Source organism: Oculina patagonica, chromosome 4, assembly GCF_052425735.1.
Source record: "Oculina patagonica isolate OP01 chromosome 4, crgOcupat, whole genome shotgun sequence".
Taxonomy (NCBI): domain Eukaryota; kingdom Metazoa; phylum Cnidaria; class Anthozoa; order Scleractinia; family Oculinidae; genus Oculina; species Oculina patagonica.
The window spans coordinates 16,181,966-16,207,963 of NC_135761.1; the positions used below are offsets into that span (position 1 = coordinate 16,181,966).

Consider the following 25,998-nt stretch of genomic DNA (forward strand, 5'->3'; position numbering starts at 1 on the left):
TTATTTTCTCAAAAATTTCATTTTTCTAATCTGGCGGAATTAAAGGGGGGCTATAATAATATTTTTTCTCTTGAATTAGCTATTGCGATATCCCGAAGGGGGGTTCCGGAACCCCTGGAACCCTCCCCTGGCTACGCCACTGTGCTGCTTCTGCTTCCGCTACTGCTACTGCTACTGCTACTGCTACTGCTACTGCTGCTGCTACTGCTACTGCTACTGCTGCTGTCTCCTCCAATACTGAGCAAAATGCGTGTTGCTTCATGACTTTCGTGGTCTCGCCACTCGCTGCCCCACGCAATGAAAACTGACACACCTATTTCGGAATCCCATTTAAGATATTGAAAAGATCTCAGTTTAAAACAAAGAGAACTTTAATTTAGATACAGCTTACCTGCCACTCGTTTTGTCAGTTTAACTGAAATGAAAACAGACAAAAATCAGTTCGGCTTAGAAATAATGACAAGGTAAATCAAGCTAGTTTAGTTTTCAGCTATAACAGAGAAAGTGCAATACTGTAGTGTGTACGTTTACCCTTACTAACTTACAACGGGTAATGTAAGCTTGGTAACGTGGTATAAAAACCAAATCAACCATCCCAGGGGGTCACGATCATCTTACGCCACGGAATTCTACCGGCACCGCAACGGGAACCATATTGTTTTCGATTGGTCCCCTAGTGACTGACTTCCCAGGGAAGCACAGTTATCTGTTACTACGATATTCTGCCTACAGGAGGCAGAAGTGATAGGGATCAGTCCTGAGTCCGGAAATTAGAGTACAGTAGAACCCCGCTTATAATTAAGAACAAGGGTTTTAAGAACCTGTTGGGCTAAAATTTTTATTTTAAGATCACTCCACATAAGAACCTATTGAGGTGAAAATTAGGTTCTTAACAGTGGAGTTGATGTAGAAGTGTATAGGTAGAAACTGCTAAATTAAGATCATTATCTGATTTTATTTTAAATATGATATTTATGATTTTTACAATATACTTAAATGAAATTCGTATGAAAATATAAGAACATGTTTTAAGAACCTCGGTAGCCTAAATGTTATTTAAGTACCATTTATATAAGAACCTGTTTGGGCTAAATTAAAAAATCCAGGTTCTTATACGCGGGGTTTTACTATATTACCCTTGAGATTTAATGAGTTACTCGATGAAAATCACTCAAAACGTACCAACAGATCTACGAACGGAACTTGGAGCACTATCACCTGCCAAAATGTAAAGAAAATTTGTTAGCTTAGTACGCCTAAACGCTAAAACGCTAGAAGGCTGCCCTGTGATTGACTAGCGTCCCATCAAGGGGGATTTAATTATATTCTTAACTGACGTTTCATGCAACACAAATCAGATTTAAGCGCTTGCCGAATAGGCCTTTACCGACCCATAAGGCTCAAACGTAGACTTAACTTTCTGTACGGGAGGTCCCCGACGTTTGTTTGGGACCAGGCGTTTAATCGAGCAAATCCAGTAAGCTTTGATGAAAATGCTACGCATGGGAGTGGGGACGTGAATGATGGGCTTCTCTTGGATAACAAGGAGGATGCGTAAGTATTAAAAAATTAAATATCGCACATTCGTAAGCGTGTATCTTGCAAAGACATTTCAGACATTAAATTTTATTTTCTGTACAACTTCTTTAGTTGCTTTACAATTGCAAAGACATATATACTTAGCCGATTGTTTATTTGCAAAAGCGCGCAGTTATATTAAAACAATTTTAGCACTCTTCAAGAGAGTCAAGGTTAAGAAAAGCTCGTGACTCAGTTGTTATAACTACAATGACCTATGATAGTGCATTGTACAACTTATTCAAGAGTGGTAAAAACCCTCGCCGCAAATAGTTATGTAGATCGAAACCACAATTTACGAAAACTTTCGTTTATCATCTTTTCATTATCGCTTCTTCGATTCGTTAAACATATACCTGGGACATTCAAGCATATATAGAACACATTGTCCCACAAAAATACTCACACATATTGCATGTTTTAGGACATTGCTTCACTGCGGGATCGTCCTTCCATTTATTGCAATACTCTTCAAGCTTTGCCCCGCCTCCTGTTTTTGTTATAAGGTTCTCACAGTCTGAACGTTCGTCTTGACAATCTACAGAAAAGAAGAAAAGAGTATGCACCAGTAAAGAAACCACACCAAATTTACGAAACGAAATGCTTCCACATTAATTTATTGACTTTTTCATCGTACGCAAAGCACGCTTACCAGTTAAAACAATAGACGTGTTCGCCCTCCCTGATAAAATGCACTCTTTTTATTTTATAAGAATATTGTTTTTCCGACCGGGACTGAATATTCATATTTTTCCCCTGATTTTAGGCTGAAAATATTCTAATGATCATTCTTAGATAATACCGTTTGACATTTCTGTTTTAGCATGTATTGGGGTATCAATTACATGTGTTTGGTGTCCAGATCTGTATCGTGTTATATTATGCACATGTACCATTGCTTTTCGTTGCAGCCAGCAAGACCAATTCCTCACAGCGATACAATGACGGAAATGAAAATACCTGATCTTGTTTCAACTAAAAACATATTTAATTGTGTTGTATTTACAAGTTTTCAACTCAAAATAATATTCTTTTCAAAATCTCAGCCTCGGGTTTATTCTTAAAATATTCTTAAAAATTCGCAAATTTCAGCCTCAATATCCTTATAAACTAGATTGTTATAAAATAAAAAGAGTGTAGTAAACATTTCGGTTAAATGGTCAGTACTAAAAATATACATAAAACGTTTTCGTTCATGAAGATCATCATTACAGCGTACAGAACACGTAAAATTCCTTAAAATAAGTTCGTATTTTATTCTCAGTTGTAAAATTCATTAATAATTCATGAGGGTGCAAACCAATCCCAGCACAGTATTCAGATCACATGTACACAGCTGTAAACCCCCATACAAATCAATCAATAGAATTAACTTTTGATACAAACTCCCGCTCATATTTTATCTACTACTAAAGGTTTTTTTGGTGGGCCTTCTTTTCAGTGGAAGGACTTATTTTCGAGTGGACCCATTTTTGAAATGCATCTTGCCAAAAGGTCGAGCTTATACATTCAAAACACCCTTGGCTATATAAATTATATCAGTCTTACCCTATTTTCAGCTATAAAAGATGGCTTTGTTAAGACCTGAGTTTAATGGTTTGATTGTTATCGAAAGACGGAAATCGAGTCCTCTGTCGTGGCGTTGCTTCTTTATAAGTACCTAGTGCACCTTATTTTGGTTGCTATATATTAATAAATCACTTTAAATGATAATCAATGAAGGCTGCATGCGTTTGTCCATACAATATTCTTAACGTATACCCGCTGTGAAGTTAACTTCTTTAGTTACTTTATGTTTCGTTTGCACTTACCAGAAGGGAATGGCGCTTTGCCTGAAAAGAAAAATAATAAAGTTTTGATTAACGATTCTTAGGCGCTTTGTTGTTCACAGAAAAGATACCAACGCTACAATTAATTTATCAAGCAAAATAAAGATTTTTGAATTCTCGCTTTCTCTTTCTCCGGGAAGCGAACCACTTAAAACTTACTATAGCCGTGCATTGCGGGGACCGGCTTTGTAAGCGCAACATTACACTTACAAAATGGTAATGAGAAACTTAGGGGGGGGGGGGCGCTAGCGATTTAATCATTATTTTTTAATCAGTCAAAGAAAGAAGCTGCTGGAGTCGATCCCATGTCTTTTTACACACCGATCAAATGTTTCAGGAATGAGCTACATGTCTAGGGAGCATCGTAGGAGCTATACCATCAAAAAAACTATTAACAATCTTTAAACAATTTGTTTAAGAGGAAATCCGCCAGGACTTCGAGTAGTTATTGGACAAAATTATGTACCAAAACTATTTACACCTGATTGCAAGCTTTTGTGTTACTGCTTCAAATATCTTATCGAAAGAAATCTTTTCTAACAACACCACACATCGAAAACACATTTTGAAGCTCCGCTGAATTCCACTGAATCGCTTAAAACATGCGAGCGTTTGCCCATAGCTTGTGAACTTTAAATATCATTTTCTCAGACTCTGATAAGAAATTGTTGTACCAGAATTATTTCCACCTTATTGCAAACTTTTTTGTTATTGCTTCAAATATCTTATCAAAAGAAATCTTTTCTAACAACACCACACATCGAAAACACATTTTGAAGTTCCGCTGAATTCCACTGAATCGCTTAAGACGAATTTACAAAATGGCTACACGTGAGATTTTTCCTAAACCTTGTGAACTTTGAAATTCATTTTCTCAGACTCTGATAAGAAATTGTTGTTGGTGTTATCACGGATAATTACTTACATCTTTACCTTTTATTAAGGGTAGGAAATAACGCAATAGGATTTTAATTATTCTGGAAATTGATTTTTGTTCAACTTTAATAAATATTACTCGACTTCCTAGTGGATTCCGTCTTAATTATTTATTCTTCGCAGCGATTTTTTAGTGTTATTAAGCAAAATACTTCACTTACAAAATCCACATGTTCTAGGACACTGTTTGACAGACGCCGCGTCCTTATACAGCTCACAATATTCAGCCACCTCTCTACCGTACTTTTCTGATTCTGCCACGATCCACTGACAATCCCTCTCATCTTTACACTCTGCAAAACAAAATCGGCAAATAATTCAACGAAAATGCTTACTTATTTTACTACTTAACGTAATCATTCGATTAAGAAAGCAAGCGCCCCCTTTTGAATGTCATCTTGTTATTCAATAGGTGCTCCTGTTCTAATAATTGCCCCTTTATATATCATCCTTGATTTGACAATACGCGCACTATGAAATCCGTGCTTGAAGCTAGTCTCGTGGGAAAATATTGAGGGGGTGGGGGTGAGCCCGTTTTGGAACCTTGTACCCACGAGAGCCCTGTCATGACATCTCACGACGAATCCTGACAAACTGCGTTGTCTATTCAGAATGAAATGTCGTGAATATTGTTCATCATCTCAAGCATGTCTTATCATGTTATGTCATGACTTATCATGACTGCTCACTTACAAATTTTAGTCATAACATATTTGCTTGTCATAACTTTGTATCGCTTTACTTTCTGTTATACCATTAATGCTCATCCATAAGTCAGTTAAAGAACTCAGTAAATATATTAGTGTAGTAAGAATGCAGTAATGTTGTAAAAACAACCAATATGTAAAGAAGGATAAATGATATCTTATTAACCACGCGCGAGGGCCGTACTGGGCGAATATTGGCCCGAGGTCTTGACAGTACGGATCGAGCGCAGCGAGGTCCGTATAAAAAAGACTGAGGGCCAATATTCGCCCAGTACGGTCCCGAGCAAGCTTGGTTAATAGGAGATTTATTACACGACTGGAAACTTTGTGTAGTGAGAATTGCTACCCGGTAGATGTCGTGGAAAACAATGTGCGGCAAAACTTTAACGCGCGCTAAAGGAGTTACATTTTTTTCTGAGTTTAAGGTCATTTCATTTTCAAAGCAATAAAAACTCGGAAAAAATCTTGCAAAAAAAAAAATCTTGCAAAGAAATCTTACAAAAATCTTGCGTTTAATCGCGCGGAAATTAGCGCGGGATCATCCGGGACAAAACCCGGTCCGATACTTGGAAAATATCGGCCCTCGCGGGACCCGAAATAAAGTAATCTGATTGGCTGATTTAGTTATTGGCCCTCGGACCGCCTTAGTCGTGTAATAATAGACGTAATACCCATACATACCTTATTTCAATAAACATTCCCGTCACTTTCCCGTCAAGTTATTAAAAGATCATTATTTTCGTTTCCAGTCTTCTTCGGATTTTTTATCCTCGTGCGTTGCGCGTCGCAAAAAACGAACGTTCTTCACGAAACTAGCGTTCAAAACATCCACGCAATGCGCAGGATAATCATCCGAGGAAGAATGGAAAAGAAAATGGTGATCCAAAAAAAAACTTCAGAGGAATTTTTATTGTAAACAAGTGGTATACTAGTGAAACTAGGAAATAATTTTACTTGCGTTTTGTCAAAATGTTTATAATTTTCCTTGGCTGGCCTTGAGGCTCGGCTTATTATTAGAATTTTGACAAAACGTGCGTGAACTTATTTCGTAATTTCACTCTTTACCATTTGATTACCCATACAAATAAGATATGTATGGGGTATAACTTCTTTCTCCCTTTATTTTTCCCTTCATCCTTTCTTGTTAGAACCTAATTTTTCTAGAGTAGCCATGTACTCTTACCTATAGGAGCTGGCGCTTTACCTGTGACGAGGCGAGAAAGAAAAACAGTTTTTGATTAGTAATGACCTTGTTGCTTACAGGCCAAATTGAAGAATACAGAGTGATTTTATTTCATTGATTTTTTTTTAATTTTTAAACAAAATGACAAAAATATTTAACAGTCAACGACAGTAGCTGGAACGAATTTACTCTTAGCAAGCCGAAGTTGATCCTATGTCCCTTGATCCAGCAATGAACTACATATACAGGAGACTCGTACGAGTCATACTATAAAATAAATTAAATAAATAAATGGCGATATTTACAGAGCAAGCCTATTCATCGCTAGCAGGTTTTTCATACGGGTCCTGTATCCAGGTTTGAATTGAAATTTGGAAATGTTGGTCTTTCAGGAGGGAGGAAAACCGGAGAACCCAGAGAAAAACCATCGGAGCAAAAGCGAGAACCAACAACAAACTCAACCCACATAGGGTACCGGGCCGGAATCGAACCCGGGCAACATTGGTGGAAGGCGTGCGCTCTCACCACTGTGCCAACCCTGCTCCCCGGTTACAATCTTTAAACATTTTTTAAGCATTATTTTATTCCTGGAAGTGTTTTAGTAATTCACTTACAAAATCCACAAGTTTTCCGACATTGTTTGACAGACGCCGCGTCCTTATACAGCTCACAATATTCAGCCACCTCTCTACCGTGCTTTTCTGACTCTGTCACGATCCACTGGCAATCCCTGTCATCTTTACACTCTGTAAAACAAAATCGGCAAAGTAATTTTAGCAAAAAATACTTACTTATCTTACTACTTAACGTAATATCATTCGATTTAAATTTCACCCTCCTTTCACCCCCTTTTGAATGTCAGGACAGCTTTGGATACAGCTTACCTTCCACTCGTTTCGTCAATTTAACTGAAACGAAAACAGACAAAAAATTAGTTAGGCTTAGAAATAATGACATAAATTAAGCTTATTTTTAGCTATAATAAAGAAAGTGTGATAATGTGGTGTACGGTAACCCTGACTAACTTAAATACAACGGGTGCTCTAAGTTTCTAAGTTTCGTAACGTGGTATAAAAATACCAAATCAACAATCTTCGGGTTATTTTAGCGTCCAGTTTCTATTCGTGGTTTTCACGTGACGTCATGAAAATTCTAAAATCCAGAATCGCAAGAGTCCCGAATTTTTATCCTTCACTGGCTGTTAGACGTACTTAATAAATATATTGTTGAAGGTTTTTATCTCGATAGCACCAGCCGTCTTTCTGATAAAGCATTTTGAATTTCGGAGTTTCATGCCACACGACATCAAGATGGCCGCCAGAAGGCTGTCACGTATGCTTAAAAAAATATCCTCATCCTGTAATGTTTTTAAACATTACAGTCTGAACAGTCGAGATTTGGTGAAAAGTGTTTATGTGAATTTTGTATTGTTTATGAGGGTGAACAGACCCTTTTTATAGCAGAAGTGAATTCCAGATGTTTTCAGTGATTTCTGGCCGCCATGTTGGTGCCCATCGGCTTGGGCACCAACGTGGTGTCTCCATACTGTGCTCTCTAAATTTGTGCGCAAGATTTTGACAGTAAACTCGAGTATGGAATACCGTACAGACTTGACACTTGGTCAAGAAGACTATCTAGTAATATTCTACAACCTGTTGTATTTAGTAATTTTTTTGATTCAATATTTTTTTGATTTTTTTTCGCGGCGTGACAGTAAGAACCACCGGCGTGACAGTAAGAACCACCTATATCCCAGGGAGTCACGATCATCTTACACCACGGAATTTTTCCTGCATCGCAACGGGAACCATACTGTGTTTTGATTGGTCCCCTGGTGACTGACTTCCCAGGGAATCACAATTATCTGATACTACGATATTCTGCCTACACCGCAACGGGACAGGAGCGATAGGGATCAGTCCTGTGTCCGGAAATAATAGTATCACCCTTGATATTTAATGAATTACTCGATCAAAACTACTCAAAACGTACCAACAGGACTTGGAGCTCTATCACCTGCAAAGATGTTAGAAAATTGGTTAGTTTAGTAGGCCTAAACGCTAGGAGGTAACCCTGTGATGAACAAGGGTCCCATTCCGGAGGATACTATACTCAAATCAGGTTAAGCGCCAGCCGAATAGGCCATTGCCGAGCCATTAGCCTCGAACGCCGACTTTACTCTCTGACTTTACTCCATAATTTGTCGGTTAAACACCACGGCTTTCTTTCAAACAATGCCTGTTGGAGCCGCGTTTATTAAGCGAGGATTTTTAGTCATTACTTAAGACAACTTCAGGGGTTTATTTACAAGTCCACCTTAGAGACCCGGCGTTTAATCGAGCAGATCCGGTACGCTTTGACGAAGGTGCTTCACGGAAGAGGGCGGGGGGGAATTTGGGCCTCTTCTTGGCTGATAGGGGATCTAAAAAATAAAGTATCACACTTTGGTGAGCGAGTATCTTGCAAAGCGATATCAATTTACGAAAACGTCTAGATTGTCATCTTCTCATTAACGTTACTTCGATTCCTTGAAGAGTGCCTCTGACATCTAAGCATGTATAGAACACAAAGATACTCACACATGTTGCACGTTTTGGGACATTGCTTCACTGCGGGATCGTCCTTCCATTTATTGCAATACACTTCAAGCTTTGCCCCGCCTCCTGTTTTTGTTATAAGGTTCTCACAGTCTGAACGTTCGTCTTGACAATCTACGGATAAGATAGAAAGAAAATGACAAGTGAAGAAATCACACCAAATCTACAAAGCGAAATGCTTCTTAAGTATTGTTCTTGATGTTGTTGTTGAATTGTTCGTTTGCTGAGCTTAAAATCCAATTTAAAACAAAGCGCGCTAACTAGTAAGAACAGTGGACATGTTCGCCTCCCTAATAAAATAATAAAAGTTTGGGTTAAATATCTTTTTTTTGAAACAATTGGGCAACCGTTACACGTCATAAAATCCAAAATGGCGTCGGGCGGGAAATTTTAAAGCTATAATCTTTTCCATTCACTATTACTATTAAATGTCATTTCTTCCTTGTCCTGTCAAATTGGGAATTCAAGCAATACTTAAAACAATTCAACGTCAACTTGTCATATAGGATGGAGTTTCCTTTAAACTGATATTTGTTGTGAAGTTAGCTTCTTTTTACATTTCGTATTCACTCACCAGAAGGAGCCGGCGCTTTGCCTAGAAAGAGAAACAAGATAGCTTTTGTTAACGATTCACAGGCGCTATGTTATTCAGAGAAAATATACAACTGTTACAATTAATTTATTAAACAAAATAATGATTTTGAATGCTCGTTTCTCTTTTTTTCTTTACCGCCGGTCAGCGAAGCGCTAAGCTAAAATCTTACTACCCGTGGATTGTGGGAACCAGCGTTGTCAGCGCAACCTGAAAAAATGGTAATATGAAACTTGCAAATTGACTAGCATTCCTCAGGGGGAAGGGGTCGGTAGTCGGTAGCAATACTCTTAAGGCCGATTTACACGGTACGATTTTGTCGCATGCGACATGCTTGCGACAAGCTTGCGACAGGCCTACGACACGAATTGTGTCGTGTAAATCAAACCTACAACTCGCTTACGACTGTCGTAGGCATGTCGTAAGCTTTTCGCATGCGACAAAATCGCGCCGTGTAAATCGGCCTTTAGTCGCTTCTTTTCCTGCTGGATGAGTCCATCATTGAGTTGAGAGTGGTACTGTGAGAGTTGAGCCCAAGGACTCAATGCAATAGAACCCGGCTTGATCAATCGATCAAAATCGATGATCGGAAATCAATCAATCAATCGATATCAATCGATGATGGTTAGTTAATTGAGTCGATTGGCATCGGCCAATCGATGACCAATCGATAGTCACAAATAAAATTTCCTCAGTAATTACATCGATTGTCATCGATTGCTATCGATGACAACTCGAAGAAGGACAACTCGTGACATGCCGAACCCTTTGTATGTAAATATATCCTCAAACACCTTACCCAAAGCAAAATAACACGTCGGATCAACGACTTATCAGGGAAACTTTTTTGTTTGTTTTTTACACTGTCAAAGGTATATGGTAATGGTCCATAATGTTCGCTTTAAGTTAAAACAAATATTTACAACGCTAAAACTTTGTTTAAAAAGGGAAAAAACAAACGTTTTCGACTTAGACTAAGTCACCATCAGGGTGATTTAAATAAAAACGTCCGCACGCCACTGTTTATATATCAAGTAATTCCCGATGGGAAAAATTTTGATACATAGGAATGAACTGTTTGTTCGGACTAGGATGCCAACGTTGTATCATGAGGCTTTCAACGATCCTGCGCTTGTGAAACGATATTGAGCTGTGCAAAGAATTCGCCAGTTGATATAATGAGATGGGTATTTACATAGATGACAGGCGGGCTCAGAGTGTTCAACAATTCGCACTTCCAAATTTTGCCAATGAACGATAAAAAGGTATTTGGACTTAAAATTTTGTGAAACTGTTCAGTTTTGAAATACAAGTTTTGCTAAAGGCGGCGAAATACGAGATACAAAAACCCTGAACTTGTCGCGCAACATTGTTGCATTGCCAGTAGAACGAGTTGTTGCCCGTATTTCTACCGTGCGCTCAACTTGTCTCACAACAAATTTCGGTGTTGCAAGTTTAAAAAAATTGTTGCAAAAAGTAGAACTGGGTACTACTTGTGCAACATGTTGCTGCAACGTGCAGCACTGAAATTTGTTGCGAGACAAGTTGAGCGCGCGGTAGAAATACGGGCAACAACTGGCAATGCAACAATGTTGCGCGACAAGTTGAGAGTTTTTGTATCTCGTATTTCGCCGCCTTAAGTCTTTCTTTTCTGCTGTAATACGGGAGCTTGAAGAACATCTTCTTACCCTCTTCAAAAAGGAAACTAGGGATTTTATATTGGTTATTACTTACACATTCGACAAGTTTTGCGACATTGTTTAATCGGCGCCGTGTCCTTGTAAGCCTCACAATAATCCGCTACGTCTCTTCCGTGTATTTCTGCTTGCTTTACAATCCACTCACAGTTTCTTTCATCTTTGCACTCTGGCAGAACAAGAACGTTTTCACAATATTAGCCAAAATCTGTAAGTGGTACAAGAGGCGTACACGCACTGCAAATTTCCCGCCTCCCAGTTCTGATATTTTTCCTGATTCTCTCACGACCCCAGTCGCGGTTAGGCTATTTTTAGGCTAGTCTTGAAAAGTAAGATGTCATTATCTAATATTCTGAGCCTGAGGTTGGCTCGATAGAACTCAACATTCTTTTAAGGCCCAGAAATAAGGATAACATTTTCTTTCAACTTGTCTCGGAACATTAACATCGTGTTGCAAGTTGTAGTGTTGTTGCGCGTATTACACTCGTATTGCAAGTTGCGCCAACATGTTGCACAAAGTTGAACTGATGTCTACTAAGGGCCTGTTTATATGGAGGAGAGTTCTCCCTGGTAGGAGGGTTACCCTCCATACCGAGCCACCCCGGGCGAGAGAGCTTTTCATACGTTTCTTAATAAATAGCTGTGAACTGTTTATATGAGAAATTGCAAAGTTGGCTCGGGGGGCAGGGTGACCCTGGGTGGAGGGTCACTCGTTTTGAAGGTAGGGTGACCCTGGGGAGCGAGCCAACTTTTTTCCATATAAATAGTTTGGCTATTTTTGCCTCGCCTACCAGGGACAAGTTGAAACATGCGGAGCATGCGCAAATGCTGCAATCGGCCAAAACAACATCGAAGTCGGCGGTAAATGTGTCCAAAATAGTCTTCGTCAATGTTTCAGCCTTCCTGATTTTAGAAAGGGCCACCATAATAGATATTTCAAAATAACTCTCGCCAGTGTTTTGAGCCGACAGGTCCACGTTTTGGCTCGGTCAACAGGGACAACTTTCTCATATAAACGCTCGGTAAAAGATAGCGCGGGGGAAAGGGTGACTCTCCTACCAGGGACAACTCTCCTCCATATAAACAGGCCCTTAACACAGGTGGTAATACGCGCAAACACTTTACAAATTGCAATGCAACAATGGTGCGAGACAAGTTTAAAGAAAATGTTGCCCGTACTACTGGGCCTTGAGGGTAAGCTGATGTGGAAGCGAACACCATTTTTATGTCAAAAACGGCCGAGGTTTTTTAAGAGAACTTCAACGAGAACTTAACTTTTTCGGGAGTTATTAAATTTATTATTTAAAAAAACAGCCGTGCAAAATTTGATCATTATAGAGAGATTAAGCATGACGTTCATTTCTCCCGCGAACGGCAAAAATTCAACTTCTGCCGTCTGCCGTTTGGCATTCGTACGCGGAAATGAGTAGTTTTGTGTTTGTCGTGAATGTGGGATTTTTTCCCCTAATTTTATGAGGAATTTATTTTAGAATTCGATAAAAAGGTAATAAAAGGAAAGGCAAGCTCGCGTTTGCCGTATCCCGTATAACGTCAGTCTTGCTTAATCTCTCTAATAAGTCCTTGTCATAGCAACTCATGACAAAAATTTTAGCATTAATGGTAATAAGGTTGACCTGTCATGAAAACTCATGACAAATCATGATAAACTGCATTGCCTATTCAGAATGAAATGTCATGAATTGCCCAAAATCTAAGTCATGACGTATCGTGACTGCTCATGTAAACTTAATTTCTAGTCATGTTTTATATCATTCCACTTTCTGTTATCTTACTTATTTTGCGTGATATGCTTATCCATAAAATTCAGTCAAAAAACTCGGTATATATTAAAATATAGTAAAAATAACCTAATTTTTCTAGAGTAGCCATGTACTCTTACCTATAGGAGCTGGTGCTTTACCTGTTTCGAGGCGAGAAAGAAAAACAGTTTTTGATTAGTAATGACCTTGTTGCTCGCAGACCAAAATGAATAGTATAGAGTGATTTCAACAAAATTAGATAAATATTCAACAGTCAAAGACAGTAACTGGAACAAAATTTCTCTTAACAAGCCGGAGTCGATCCTACGACATATGCACCAGCGATGAACTTCATACACAGAAGACTGGTACGAGCCATGCTATAAATCAAATAAATAAATAAATAAATAAACAAATGGCTATATTAAGAGAGGATACCACATTAGCGCTAGCTGGTTTTCATGCGGGTCCTCTATCCAGGTCGAATTTGAATTTTGAAATGTTGGTTTTTCATGGAGGGATAAAAACCGGAGAACCCCCAGAAAAACCCTCGGAGCAAGGCGAGAACCAGCCACAAACTCGATTTGTATATTTTAAAGCATTTATTCTTCGAAAAGATTCCGTAATTTTGCAAAATACTTCACTCACAAAATCCACATGTTCTAGGACACTGTTTGACAGACGCCGCGTCCTTATACAGCTCACAATATTCAGCCACCTCTCTACCGTGCTTTTCTGATTCTGTCACGATCCACTGGCAATCTCTCTCATCTTTACACTCTGTAAAACAAAATCGGCAAAAGTATTTAAGCAAAAATACTTACTTATCTTACTACTTAACGTAATCATTTAATTTTAATTTCACCCTCCTTTCAGAAAGCGCCCCGTTTTGAATATCTCCAGTCTTGTTATTTGATAAGCGCTCCTTTTCTAGTTAGTGCCCGGCCCCTTTATGTCTCTACCTTGATTTTACAAAACGTACGCTCCATAATCCGTGTTAAAAGCTAGTGTCGTGGGAGATGAGAGGGGCTAGCCAGAATCCCACAGGGGGGAAGGGTGTGGCCAGATGAATTGCCGGCCCTTTTATCAGTCCACTGAGTGTGTTCTGTTGAATCAGGGCAGACATATTTACCAATAAGCTTTTCGTTACGCGCCGACAATAAGAGTACATTCGCCTGTGTTCAACCCCTACACCGCCTCTCCACATTTGACAGTTAAAATTCCATCCAGACGATTTTTAACTGAATAACTTAATAGTATTTTTTTTGTCAGCGGGACCCAGTTGATAACAATGCTATTGTACTGAACGGTTATCCTGCATAAATATTCGATGATGATGACGATGATGATGATGACGATGATTGCTGTTGTTGTTGTTATTGTTATTGTTGTTGTTACCCCCAAGTTTCGCGCTCAAATTCGACCGCACATTAATCGCGTGTATAATCGGGCTGCGGTTGAGTTGAAGAATAATTTAGAACACCATACAGCATCTATAAATAACATAGCTTTTGTTATCAAGTTTTAAACTAACTCTACTCAAGTGAACATCAACCGTATCGATTTAAACCGTTAATAATAATTATAATAATATAATTTCCCGCCATTATTCTCGCGCGTCGATTGAATGTTCTTAAAGAATATGAAAATTCAATTTTGCACTGACTTAAGTTCGCTTTTTAAATTCCAGCCAACATAAATACAAACAACTAGTCTAATATTGTAATTGTATAAAGCCTATAAACGAATCGCCACAAAATGAATACTTGGTGCAACCCTCCGTAACCTTACAATATTGATTGTGCTAATTATTCACCGCGCTTTTCGCAACAGAATTTTAGGCGCAATACATAACCTTGAAGGTCGTTCGAAAAAAAATATGACGCTCCATACACTTTCTTCAGACATGCCTTTTAAAATCCCATTGTAAAGATTGATTTCCACAGTCGCGTCTTTTTACGTGCATAAAATTACACGAGTAAATAAAATAGAGAAAAATATATTTACGCCTTGTGCCTGTGAAAAAATTATACTGTGTACACTGAGCTATAAAACTTACCCTCTGCATCTGCTAAAACGTTCAAATTCTCCACTGAAATACAAACAAAAAAAACATTTTCAAATTAAATTGCGCGCACAAAAGCTTCAGTTAATCCCAGCAAGAATAAAACAGTGTACTATTATTTAGCGTCACTACAAGAATTAAGGTCAATAAAGAAACCTGCAGAGAGAACATAAATACTCACTGTGAAAAGGAACTGCACTGCCTAGTTGCACAAAGTTTATAAAGAACATCGACAAAAATGCCAAGGTTTTCAAGCTCGCTGCCATTTTTACTCTCTGCCCCATCATTGCTTTATCACACTTGAGGTCAAGGTTTGAACTGAACTAAAAATTTCTCGAGCGGAAAATAAATGCTAAAAAGTGCATTTATATTCTTATACAACTATTTATAGCTTTTTTGAACTGTTTAATGAATTGTTCAGATAGTTTTAAAACTTTGTTTTGTGGTTTAGAATTAAAGCGTTGTTTATCATAATGTACCAATCACAATGCGCTTGTTTCCATAAACTGTTCAGACTGTTTATTAAACGAACATCTAAAGAACAAAACTCTTTTGAATACCGACTTAACGTATATTTATACCTTTTAAATTTTGTGTTAAATATGTTGGCAATGTACACAGTCTGCACATAGGAAAAGAAAAGGGTTGATATCAACCTCAGTAAAATTTACAAAAATAGCTGTCTTTGTAGTCAGACATTGACATTATTCAAATTTTCTTTCCGTGATGCTTGAGTTGTGAGTTGAAAAGAAATTTTAATACGATTTAACCGAGCGGAACTTCGCGAGTCCGTTGATTATCAGTTGTTAATTAAAGGCACTAAATGTTTGAAAACTAAAACAAAGACAAGTTTACCGTCCGCTTGAAACTGCAATTTTTATTGAAACGTTTCCCATGAGCAAAAAATTAGACACACCCAACTAAAGTAACTAATATTTACAAGTTGGCGAGCTAAAGTGAGATGTTTCAGTTGCGAATCGTAATATTGTGAACTTCAAAAAAAAGAAGCGCGATTATCCGAAGTGGACGTTCTAAAACGAACATGCATAATAATGTGAACAATAACTTGTACTTACCAGCATTAATTTCATCTTTTAAACCGTGAAAAGGTACCGCATTGTTAACTTGCACAAAGGTTAAGAAAATTGAGCTGAAAAGCGTGAAAACTTTGAAGTTCGCCATTTCTTTTCGTTGTTATGTTGTGGCAGTTGCAAATACAATAAGCTACGCGTCTGAATCGCGCCAAATTTAAAGTGAGTCAGTAAATAACGGACAATAAAATTTCAAGAAGAACTATTCATATTCTAATTAAGCAATAGTTTGTGCACTTTTTGGCTTTTTACTGAATTGTTTCAAAAACACTGTTTGTATTTTAAAACACTGTTATTGAGCTGCGCCAATCACGCCGCTTGCTTTGATATTGTTTATTAAACAAATGCCCAACGCGGTTTAATTTGAAAATAATTTTAAATGAATTCCAGGGCACGAACAGTTAAAAATAAAGAACAATATTTGCTAACAACAACATTTGCATTTTTTAAATCTACAGATATGACAAAAGGGTGTCGGCTAGGTGGCTTGGTCGCCATCATGGATGTATAATGTAATACGGATAGAGAGCCCGCTTCCTATCAGATAAAACCTATAAATATATTTTTGTCTTGATATTTGAAGTCATACGAACCGAGCGCTTACCATTATGTTTTCTCTCCAAGGCAGTGTCCATGGAAATATATTCACGACCAGGGGCGCAATCAAAGCGGGAAAGTTGGAATGCGACGAGTAGCAATCCAATAAAAAAGCGGCAGTACATCTTGTATTTCTAAGGAATGTCCTAAAACGTATCAAAATAGACAAAGTGAAAAAATAAGTGAACGCGACTGCAAGTACTGATAAAAAATATTTGCATATAAACGGCTGAATTTTAAGTCGCTCTTGAGGGTTTTGACTGCATAAATAGTTTTTGTATTGATCGAGAAGAAAGGAGCGCTAAAATTGATGTGAAATGTTGTTAGGGTATAGCTTAATTTTGTATTAGGTATACACCGCATAATGCCTTTAATCCATTGGTATTTGGTACACTTTAATACGTATGCATGAAAAGCAAAAGTAAATGTCACACCCTAATTTTGACTTGTGCCAATTTTGGGATACTGCTGGCCTTTACGACATCTAGATCCAACTAGAACGGGTGTAATTATTAAATACATATAACACAGCAAATTCGAATGCCCTACACTGAATCAAAAAGATTTCCCCAATGATTCAAATTTGTGAACATTTGCGATCCTCCCTGGAAAATGCTCGCACTAATATCTAATAAAGCTGCATTTGAAAAAGTGAACGAAGCTTTTGAAAGCGACTACAGACTTTTATAGGTCTAGAATTTAAGGAATGGTTAAACTGGTTAAAATTTTAATATTGCATGTGGTATCAGTATATATTATTGAAACCTGCAGCATTTTTTCAAGGGTAACTTAAGTGTGACAACAATCCACAAGTTCTTACCTGTTGTTGACGGAGCTTGCAACTGTTCTCAGCTCGGCAGAAAGTGCGCGCAAATTCTTGTTTTTAAATGTTATATCAGTTTAGGAATAGTTTGCAAATATTTATCACAGACATGTTTCCGCCAAAAAAACTGCGCAACGGTTTTGTTGGCGTCGACATGATATAAACTGACGCCTGCGTTACATGCCAGGATAATATTCGTTCAAAAGAGTTAAAATTAACGATTTTATCATAATTCTTTGGTTTCGATCTACATAACTATTTGCGAGGGGTTTTACCACTCATAGATAGTTATAACAACTGAATCACGAGGTTGTTTTTAATTTACATTGTGCTAAAATTGTTTTAATATAACTGTGCGCTTTAGCAAATAAACAGTCGGCTAAGTATAATGTCTTTTCAAATGTTAAGCAACTAAACTTTAAGTAGTTGTACAGAAAGCCAAGAAAGCCTCTGAGGCTTCGGCTATTTTTTGAACCCCTGTTCCTTGCAATATCGCGGTATAATTATTTTACCATGCCAACTTAGCTGTGGTGCCAGCATGAGTCATAGCTCAGTTAGTGGAGCATTTGCACCGATATTGCAAAGTTCATAGGTTCAAATCTCTCACCGTAACTGTAAACATTATTTTCAGTACATGCAGTATCAAAATATTCAAGAAACATCAACATGCATTTTTAAGTCCAGCTTCTTAATTGATCCGCCCTTCTCAGAATTGAACCGGAGCGCGTTTGTTCTGCGTTCGTCACATGAACGAAAAACAGAAATAACATAACGTCTTTAGAAACGGCCGTTAACCGTACTAGGATCTTGCACAATTATATCAAGTTTATAAGTGTACTACAATGAAAATGCAACAAGACACAACACAAAGTTGTTTCGGGGAGCTTGCATTGAAGCGATGACAATTCTAGGCTTGTCATAAACCTATTGTCTTTGTTGATGCACTGTAATTATTGTTTTTGGTTTTATTTACTATTGTTGTTAAAGAGCTTTATCGCATAACTATAAGTCATTCTTCTTCAACACGAGATTGCTTTCAAGTTTAAGAAACCTCAAAACAGTCCAAACAAATAGACAATAATTCTTATGTCTGAGGAAGAACAGCACGGATCGGATAATTAAACGAGCTATAAACTTGAAATAAAAGTGCGACTTAAGTCCGTGACATCCTTGGTTTAAACTGTAGTCTAATTTCTCCTAGAAAGATCCAAAATGTTTTGGTTAATTAGCGTTCAGTCGAGTCCAATATTCCGACAGGAAACAAATATACTTCAGTGAGAATTCATATCAGGGAGTAAAATCGTTTTATCATTACTCACTGTTGACCCACCTAGCTTTGTCTCAATACAAATATTTATTACATATATAGCGAGAATTTTGGGCAATAAACTTGCAAATAGATTTCTATATTCTATATTTTCACATGTGAGAAAAGCGATACGTCCAATCAGCTTCGTGTATAGCTTTCTTCACATGTGAAAAATATAACCAATCAGCATCTAGAGTGGAACGACCCAACCAATCAGAGCGCGCGAACTCAAATGGTTTCCAAAAAGGTTGAACAGCGAGCGGCAAGTTTGCTCCCGACGGCAGTTTATGCTTGGAAAACATGGCGACACGATTTGTTCCTTAATAAATTAAACCTTGGTCTTTGGAGAACTTTATGGAAAGGCAAGCAAACAGGAACTCGCTGAGCAAAACCGAAAGGATACAGTAATGAGATGATAACGATAAAAATCATTCTTCAAAGGCGGAGCGAAGACAAGCGAAGTGTCGACAAATGAAAGCGAAGCCGGCGGACAAGAATTTCTTTCAAATTGCAACGCATCCGCAGACTTTCTAAGAATATTCAAGCACTCTTGGGAACACCATGATAAAGTAGATTGTATTTCTGAATGTGGATTTACGTCGCTATTATTGCTTAATTAACCGACTCCTTGTGTTATCACAATTTTGTTCAAAATTCGCCTGTGTGTTTAGTCGATTCGCTTGTAGCGACGCTTACTCGATGCGATAACAAAAGTTTTGCTTTCAAAAATTAACGCAATGTGTTTAATTAAATAAAGTTTTTTCAGGAGATTTTGTTGGCAGTAATTTTTCGAATTTTTAAACGTGATTTCGCTTGGAAAGAGATGTGCATTTCGCTGCTCTGTTTTTCCTCCCTCTATGGTCAAACTGTAATATGTCAAAGGTTTATGAATTAACTTACGAGAAAAATCGCGTCAAGTTTACAATGGTTGAATTTTCGTTATATATATAATAAACAAATTACAGCATAGAAAGTGCTTTGTACGGATTTTTTATTCACTCGTTGCAAAACTTTGGAAAACTCACTCGTTCGCTTCGCTCACTCGTTCGTTTTCCCAAAGTTTTGCAACTCGTGAATAAATATAGATTACTTCATAGAAAGTGCTTTGTACGGATTTATATTCACGAGTTGCAAAACTTTGGAAAACGAACGAGTGAGCGTAGCGAACGAGTGAGTTTTCCAAAGTTTTGAAACGAGTGAATAGAAATCCGTACAAAGCACTTTCTATGCTGTAATTTGTTTATTATATAAATAACGAGAATTCAACCATTGAACACTTTACGCCGATTTTTCCAGTTTATAACCTTTGACATACAACAGTTAACGGCACGAGAAAACAAAGCTGCAAATGCTCATAGCTTTACAAGCGAATTCGCCATTTCAATAATATAAGAAAGAAAAATTACTGGCGAAAAACTCTACTAGATAAAAACTTTATTTAAATAAACACACTGCGTTACATGTACGTTAAAAGCAAAACTTCGTATCGCATCGAGGAAACTTCGCCACAAGCGAATAAACTACTGGCGAATCAACTGGCGAATTTTGCACAAATTGTGACAACACAAGGAGTCGGTTAATTAAACAATAATTACGACGTAAATCCAGATTAAAAAAATGCAATTTACTTTACCAAGACGATCCCAAGAGTGCCTGAATATTCTTATAAAGTCCGCGGATGTGTTGCAAGTTCCGATGAAAGTCTTGTCTTCGCTTTCACTTATCGATACTTCACCTTCGCCTGTCTTCACTTTCACTTCGCCTTTGAAGAATGATTTTTGTCACTGCTGTATTCTTTAGGTTTTGCTTAGCGTGTTACTGTTGGCTTGCCTTTCCATTAAGTTCTTAAAAGGCAGAGTTTTGTAAAGAAGAAAACGTGTAGCCATGTTTTCAAAACAACTGCCGTCGAGAGCAAACTTGCCGCTCGCTTTCTCAACCTAGTTGGAAACCATTTGAATTCTCGTGCTGTGATTGGTTGGGTCGTACTACTCTAGATGCTGATTGGTTATATTTTTCACATGTGAAGAAAGCTATACGCTAAGCTGATTGGACGTATCGCTTTTTTCACATGTGAAATATAGCAAATATAAAATTCTATTTGCAAGGTTTATTGCTTAAAACTCTCGCTATATATATAATAAAAATCCGTACGTCGCACTTTCTATGAAGTAATCTATATTTTCTACTCCGCCCGGAAACTACTTGCAATCAATATCCCTAAATTTTAATTGATCACCTTAGCTTAACTAAACTTGTGTTAAAACCCCTTTGGTGAGCAGATCGTGGATAGTTATGAATAATTTTAGAAACTCTTTTATTTCTTTTTTGTACCATTTTCTTCAAATTTCATAACGGAAATAAAATAAGTTTATTTTGAAATATTTATTAATCACAACTGAACTTGATATTAATTTATAGATAACAACTGATTTTTAGAAGGCGATTTTAATATCACTTTGTGGTTGATCTTTATTGTTACTCTATACTGTTTAATATTTTTTGTCGAATTCAGCTGATGTATAATTTTCCTGATTCGGGATGTTGAAAATCATCTTTTCGCAGCGTTTTAGAGTACACAGATGCTATTCCGAGCTCTTTAATTCATTTTCATACAAAGAAAACAAACATTAATTTTCGACAAATTTATTCCTTAATATTTATTTTTGGATATAGGCAATATTTAACAAATAAAGAAGCCTAAGCCATGTTTTATACTGTCATAAAACACGACGGGCATTTGAGAACACGAGGGAAATGTAGAAAACATGAGCCGCAGGCGAATGTTTTCTACATTTCTCGAGTCCGGGCATTTGAGAACACTCGAGAAATGTAGAAAACATTCGCCTGCGGCTCATGTTTTCTACATTTCCCTCGTGTTCTCAAATGCCCGTCGTGTTTTATGACAGTATAAAACATGGCTTAGGCTTCTTTCTTTGCTTTATGATATAGATTTTAGACACCGCGAGTGAAAAGTTTAATTAAAAATATGTACAACAAGAGCGAGTAAACAAAGATGAAAAGCAGAAAATAGTTTACGGGAAGACCAGAAAACTGACACAATTTCATTCAGTATTCGACGTAAAATAAGGCTAAGCATTTCAGGTAAGTTTGTTACCTTTTAATCTTGATCTTGTCTTTTTGAACTTCGATAAACTTCACCGACTGCACCGAGTGCAATTTCGTCTCAGCATAATATAGTAGTCTCGATGACATCCGTCCCTTGCTTCGTTCGACTTGAACAAGGCGTATAATTTCCAGAAAAGCCATTGCTTCGGATATTCCCGTAAACCTTAATTGTTGTCACAATCAAGTTCCAGCATGAATAGACGATTTAAGAGGAGATTGTCGAAGAAAATCTTCGAAAGAAAACTCTCTCGCTCGCTTTCCTTGCGAGTTTCATTCAACTCAAGCAGTGGACACCGCGCCACAATTTTTCCCGCCTCACTTCGTTTACATCAAAATGAAATGTCCAGTGGATTTATACTTAAAAAGGAATTTAATAAAACAATTATTCCATTCGCATTTGTTGGATACGAGTGGTTATAGCCAACGAACAGTCAACGACGCGCGAAGCACTCGAGGAAAGCTGACGAAAAACAATAAAACATGATTTTTCTATGTTTTATACTCTGATAAAACATAGGTTTTTAGCCAATCAGAGCGCGCGTAGACTCCTATCTATATTATAAAATCTGATAAAATGTTAAAAGTTGCAAATTCCTTCGCGCCTAACATACTGAAGATTGTTTACTTCACAGATTAATTAATTAAAAAAATAATTTACAATGAGAAATGCAAATACAAAATTCTCATTTAAACCCTTAGGTGGAAAGATAATTATAAAAAAAGAGAGAAAATATCTCGCGCAAGGACACAACACGAACGCAAGAGCTTGACTACAACCCAGGTTTCTGCATCCGATCAAGTCCAAATACCTTATTATGGGTTGGTACGTTTGACTGAATTACCATACCACTGTGTATGTTTTTTCACTCAACATGTCGAGTCACGTGATCAGTATAACGGTAAAGTACTTTGAAATGCAGTTGGTTCTACGGAAATTACAATATTTCATCAAGTAGAGCATGTTTTTCGAGTACAAAGCATGCAGAGTTAGAGAGCTTCTACTGACTGGGTTAGTGTTTCTGGACTACAGATCAGTAAAGTACGAAATTCCGTGTACAATTTTGTCACCGACGGTATCATCCGACAACTATAAGGTAATAACCGCGTTTTATCGACAACTTTTCCCTACCAGACACTTCTAGGAACACCCTTGTAACAAGACAAGTTCGCCAAGAATTAAAAATTTCAGTTAAACATGAACCAGTTTTAAGATTTAATCATCAACGGTGGTCTATACAGTATTTGTTGGAATACCGAAATATCACCTACCTTAGATATTCATTGAATTAATTAAATCAATGTTTGCTACAGACGGCGTCTTATCTCAAGTGATTCAAATCCTGTAGAAAATAAATGAATGGTCCTGTTCTTTTATAGCTGCAGTTTTAGTCTTCTTTATAACAAAGAAACAAATTTGAAGAACTACTTACTCTCGAACGTATCTTACTCGACTTTGTCTAGCGAATTACATACAGCCCGACTCGAATAAAATGAGGACGGTGGAAAATGTCTTTCGATTGGTTGTTGATGACACTCCAACTTTGGTGATTGGTTTATGAAATACTGTTTTTTAGTATAGGAGTAAACGAAAACTCTTTCACGTCCTTGACAACAGCGATTGCTTTCATAGGAATGCAAAAGCGGTCACGTTTTGAAACATTTTCTTAGTCTATCTCCTTATACAAGTCCTCTCCTCTTTACTAAGTAAAAGAGGCGGTGAAGTCTGCGTTTGAGCTTAGTGGCTCATCGGGCCGTAGCTTATCCGCAAGCGTTAGTACCATTCTGCTTTTGTCAATCCGAACTCCAAACCTGTCGCTGATTATTGATTCTTAAAGTTGTGTTTAATAGAATTATTAATGCAACTATTGTTTGGTTATTAGTAGACATTTAGTATAAGCTGCATGCTCAATGTTTTTAATTTTTTTTCTTTCGTGAAAATTTCCATATCTTGACAGAAGAAAGGATTGTAGTTACCGTTGCATTTTCAAACAGAAATCATAAAAAATGCTCAGCAATACTAGTAAACTACCAAAATTTTGCCGTCAGATCCTACAAGCAGGCTTATCATCATAAAGAAGAAATAGCTTAGATGTCATTCTAGCTACATGCAGCGATCTGGAAATCCACCCTTCAAGAATTAACGATGTGCGCTCGATCGATAACAGCGGCGGGGCAACATGGACTCCGAGATCACACTTCAGTCTGTCAAGAAATTTTCACTGATCGAAAGATTTTCAAGTTTACTTTAATATTGTTTTAATTTTTTTAAGTTGGCCTAATTTAGCATCGGTTCTTTTGCAATTAAACTTTTGTTATACTCACAAAACAGTCTTGTCGGGGACTTGGTCAGGCATATGTGATAAAATAATCAAGATATCACTTGAAAACCGGGAACATACGAAACATCAGAAAATTACACATTCAATAAGTTATTGATCTGACCGAGCTATTTTGACCATGATCATAGGCAGACCAAGAAAAAGATTGTCTGCGTCGAACCTATTAGCCCAGTTCACTACCCCTACCACCGGAGCACGGTTCCTGCAGCACTAAATGACTATTAGGTAAGGTAAGGTAAAGTCTGTGTCCGAGCCATGAGGCTCATACAGCCGGAGCTTATCCCGGTTTCCGTAGCATTAAGCGACTAGGAGTATTGCTACTCCCCCCTGGATGGGATGCTAGTCCGTCGCAGGGTTACCCCCCAGCAGTAAATCCGCCGGTACCCATTTGTACACCTGGGTGGAGAGAGACACTGTGAGAGTAAAGTGTCTTGCCCAAGAACACAACGCAGCGCTCCGGCCAGGCCTCGAACCCGGGCCGTTCGACTCGGAGTCGAGCGCGCTAACCATTAGGCCACCGCGCCTCCCACAAATGACTATTAGGAGTATTTCTATACCCCTTCCCCCCTAGGTGGGTTGCTACCTTTCGCAGGGTTACTGCCCAGCCGGTACCTATTTGTACACTTGGGTGGAGAGAGGCACTACAGGAGTAAAGGATGCTGCCCCAAAAAACAACGCATTATAAACTTCGTCCAGGGCAGCCTGGCCAGAGCTTTAACCAGGCGCCCATTTCTCCAAAGCCCCGGAGCCCTATCTGTATCTTAAAATCAAAGAGGTGTATAGGCTTAAAACTTTGTATAAAGAAGAACACCTATATTCATAATAAAATAAGAAATTTATAAAGTACATATCAAATTAATTAAATAAATAAAAAAAAGCTCTGTATGAACATGAAATTCTGACACTGTTTTGGCTAAGAGGGTCTGGGGAGAGTCTTTTTTTCAGCATGTGGTACATTCTCGTCCCCATAGCCCTTTCGTTTCTCTTAGCCGGCTGAGCCTTGGCACGAGTAACCAAGGGCTCCAGGGACACAGGATTTTCAGTCCTAGATTCTAGGACTTCCGGTCTTCATGTATACAGTCATGACGTTTCTAAAGAATGTATGAGAGAGTCGTTGCCTTTTTTGATTTCCGTTTAGGAATTCTTTGTTCCAAACAGCCAATAAAAAAATTCGAATAAATTTAAAAATCTTATGTCCCCAGAGCCCTCCGTTTTCTCGTGCCAAGCCAGATAAGAGAAACAAAAGAGTTATGGGGACGAGAATGCATGTGGCATTTTTGTTCTGTTAATTACTTTTTTTATTTGTTACTTGGTAGATTAGACGCAGACGTAAAAACTACTTAATACTTTATTACACTTGTAAAACTACATATGAGTAGGAGACGTGGTGTAGCTCCTAATTTAAGCGCTTTTAAGGAAATCGTTTAGGCGAAATTCTCAAGCTAGATTGCAACCTTATATAAATAGTAGCCAGTAACTATAGTTTGCTGAGTCTGTTTTACATTTACTTTATTGTATTATTAAGTTATGTTATCAGATCACAAAGATATAAATGCCAGTAACAATAGGTGTTATTATAAATGTGATGTAATTGCGAACTACATAATGGTGAAATAAAAGTGGAAAAAAATGCATGTGTGACATTTAAAATTGGAATTTCGATTTTAGCTATGCATCGATTATAATGTACGGGATAGTTTATTCCATCCACATGGTCTTTGTCTTTCTTGACGTTTGAGACAGCCATTTTCACCTGGAAAATAAACAAA

At 37.7% G+C, this 25,998-nt stretch overlaps 1 protein-coding gene across 7 annotated transcripts in view; it reads right to left on the bottom strand.

The window, feature by feature from the left end:
* LOC144649745 (uncharacterized) overlaps positions 1–17,530 on the bottom strand; it is a 36,252-nt gene extending 18,722 nt beyond the window's left edge. For 3 of the 7 annotated variants that reach the window (XR_013569934.1, XM_078509322.1, XM_078509318.1), the window contains exons 1-17: positions 17,453–17,530; positions 16,640–16,778; positions 14,939–14,971; positions 13,528–13,659; positions 13,020–13,040; positions 11,157–11,288; positions 9,405–9,425; positions 8,813–8,944; positions 8,226–8,249; positions 7,118–7,141; positions 6,848–6,979; positions 6,234–6,254; positions 4,505–4,636; positions 3,390–3,410; positions 1,985–2,116; positions 1,183–1,218; positions 392–415 (exon numbers count right to left, since the gene is read on the bottom strand). Coding sequence is in view for 6 of the 7 variants with exons in the window: in XM_078509322.1 (XP_078365448.1) it covers positions 392–415; positions 1,183–1,218; positions 1,985–2,116; positions 3,390–3,410; positions 4,505–4,636; positions 6,234–6,254; positions 6,848–6,979; positions 7,118–7,141; positions 8,226–8,249; positions 8,813–8,944; positions 9,405–9,425; positions 11,157–11,288; positions 13,020–13,040; positions 13,528–13,659; positions 14,939–14,971; positions 16,640–16,757 (1,135 nt within the window). In the remaining variant the exon portion in view is untranslated. Of the gene's footprint in view, positions 1–391; positions 416–1,182; positions 1,219–1,984; positions 2,117–3,389; positions 3,411–4,504; positions 4,637–6,233; positions 6,255–6,847; positions 6,980–7,117; positions 7,142–8,225; positions 8,250–8,812; positions 8,945–9,404; positions 9,426–11,156; positions 11,289–13,019; positions 13,041–13,527; positions 13,660–14,938; positions 14,972–15,125; positions 15,249–16,020; positions 16,173–16,639; positions 16,779–17,452 lie in introns of those variants that run through there. The other 4 variants (XM_078509319.1, XM_078509320.1, XM_078509321.1 and 1 more) reach the window with 4 other exon arrangements.
* Positions 17,531–25,998: the final 8,468 nt, after the last annotated feature.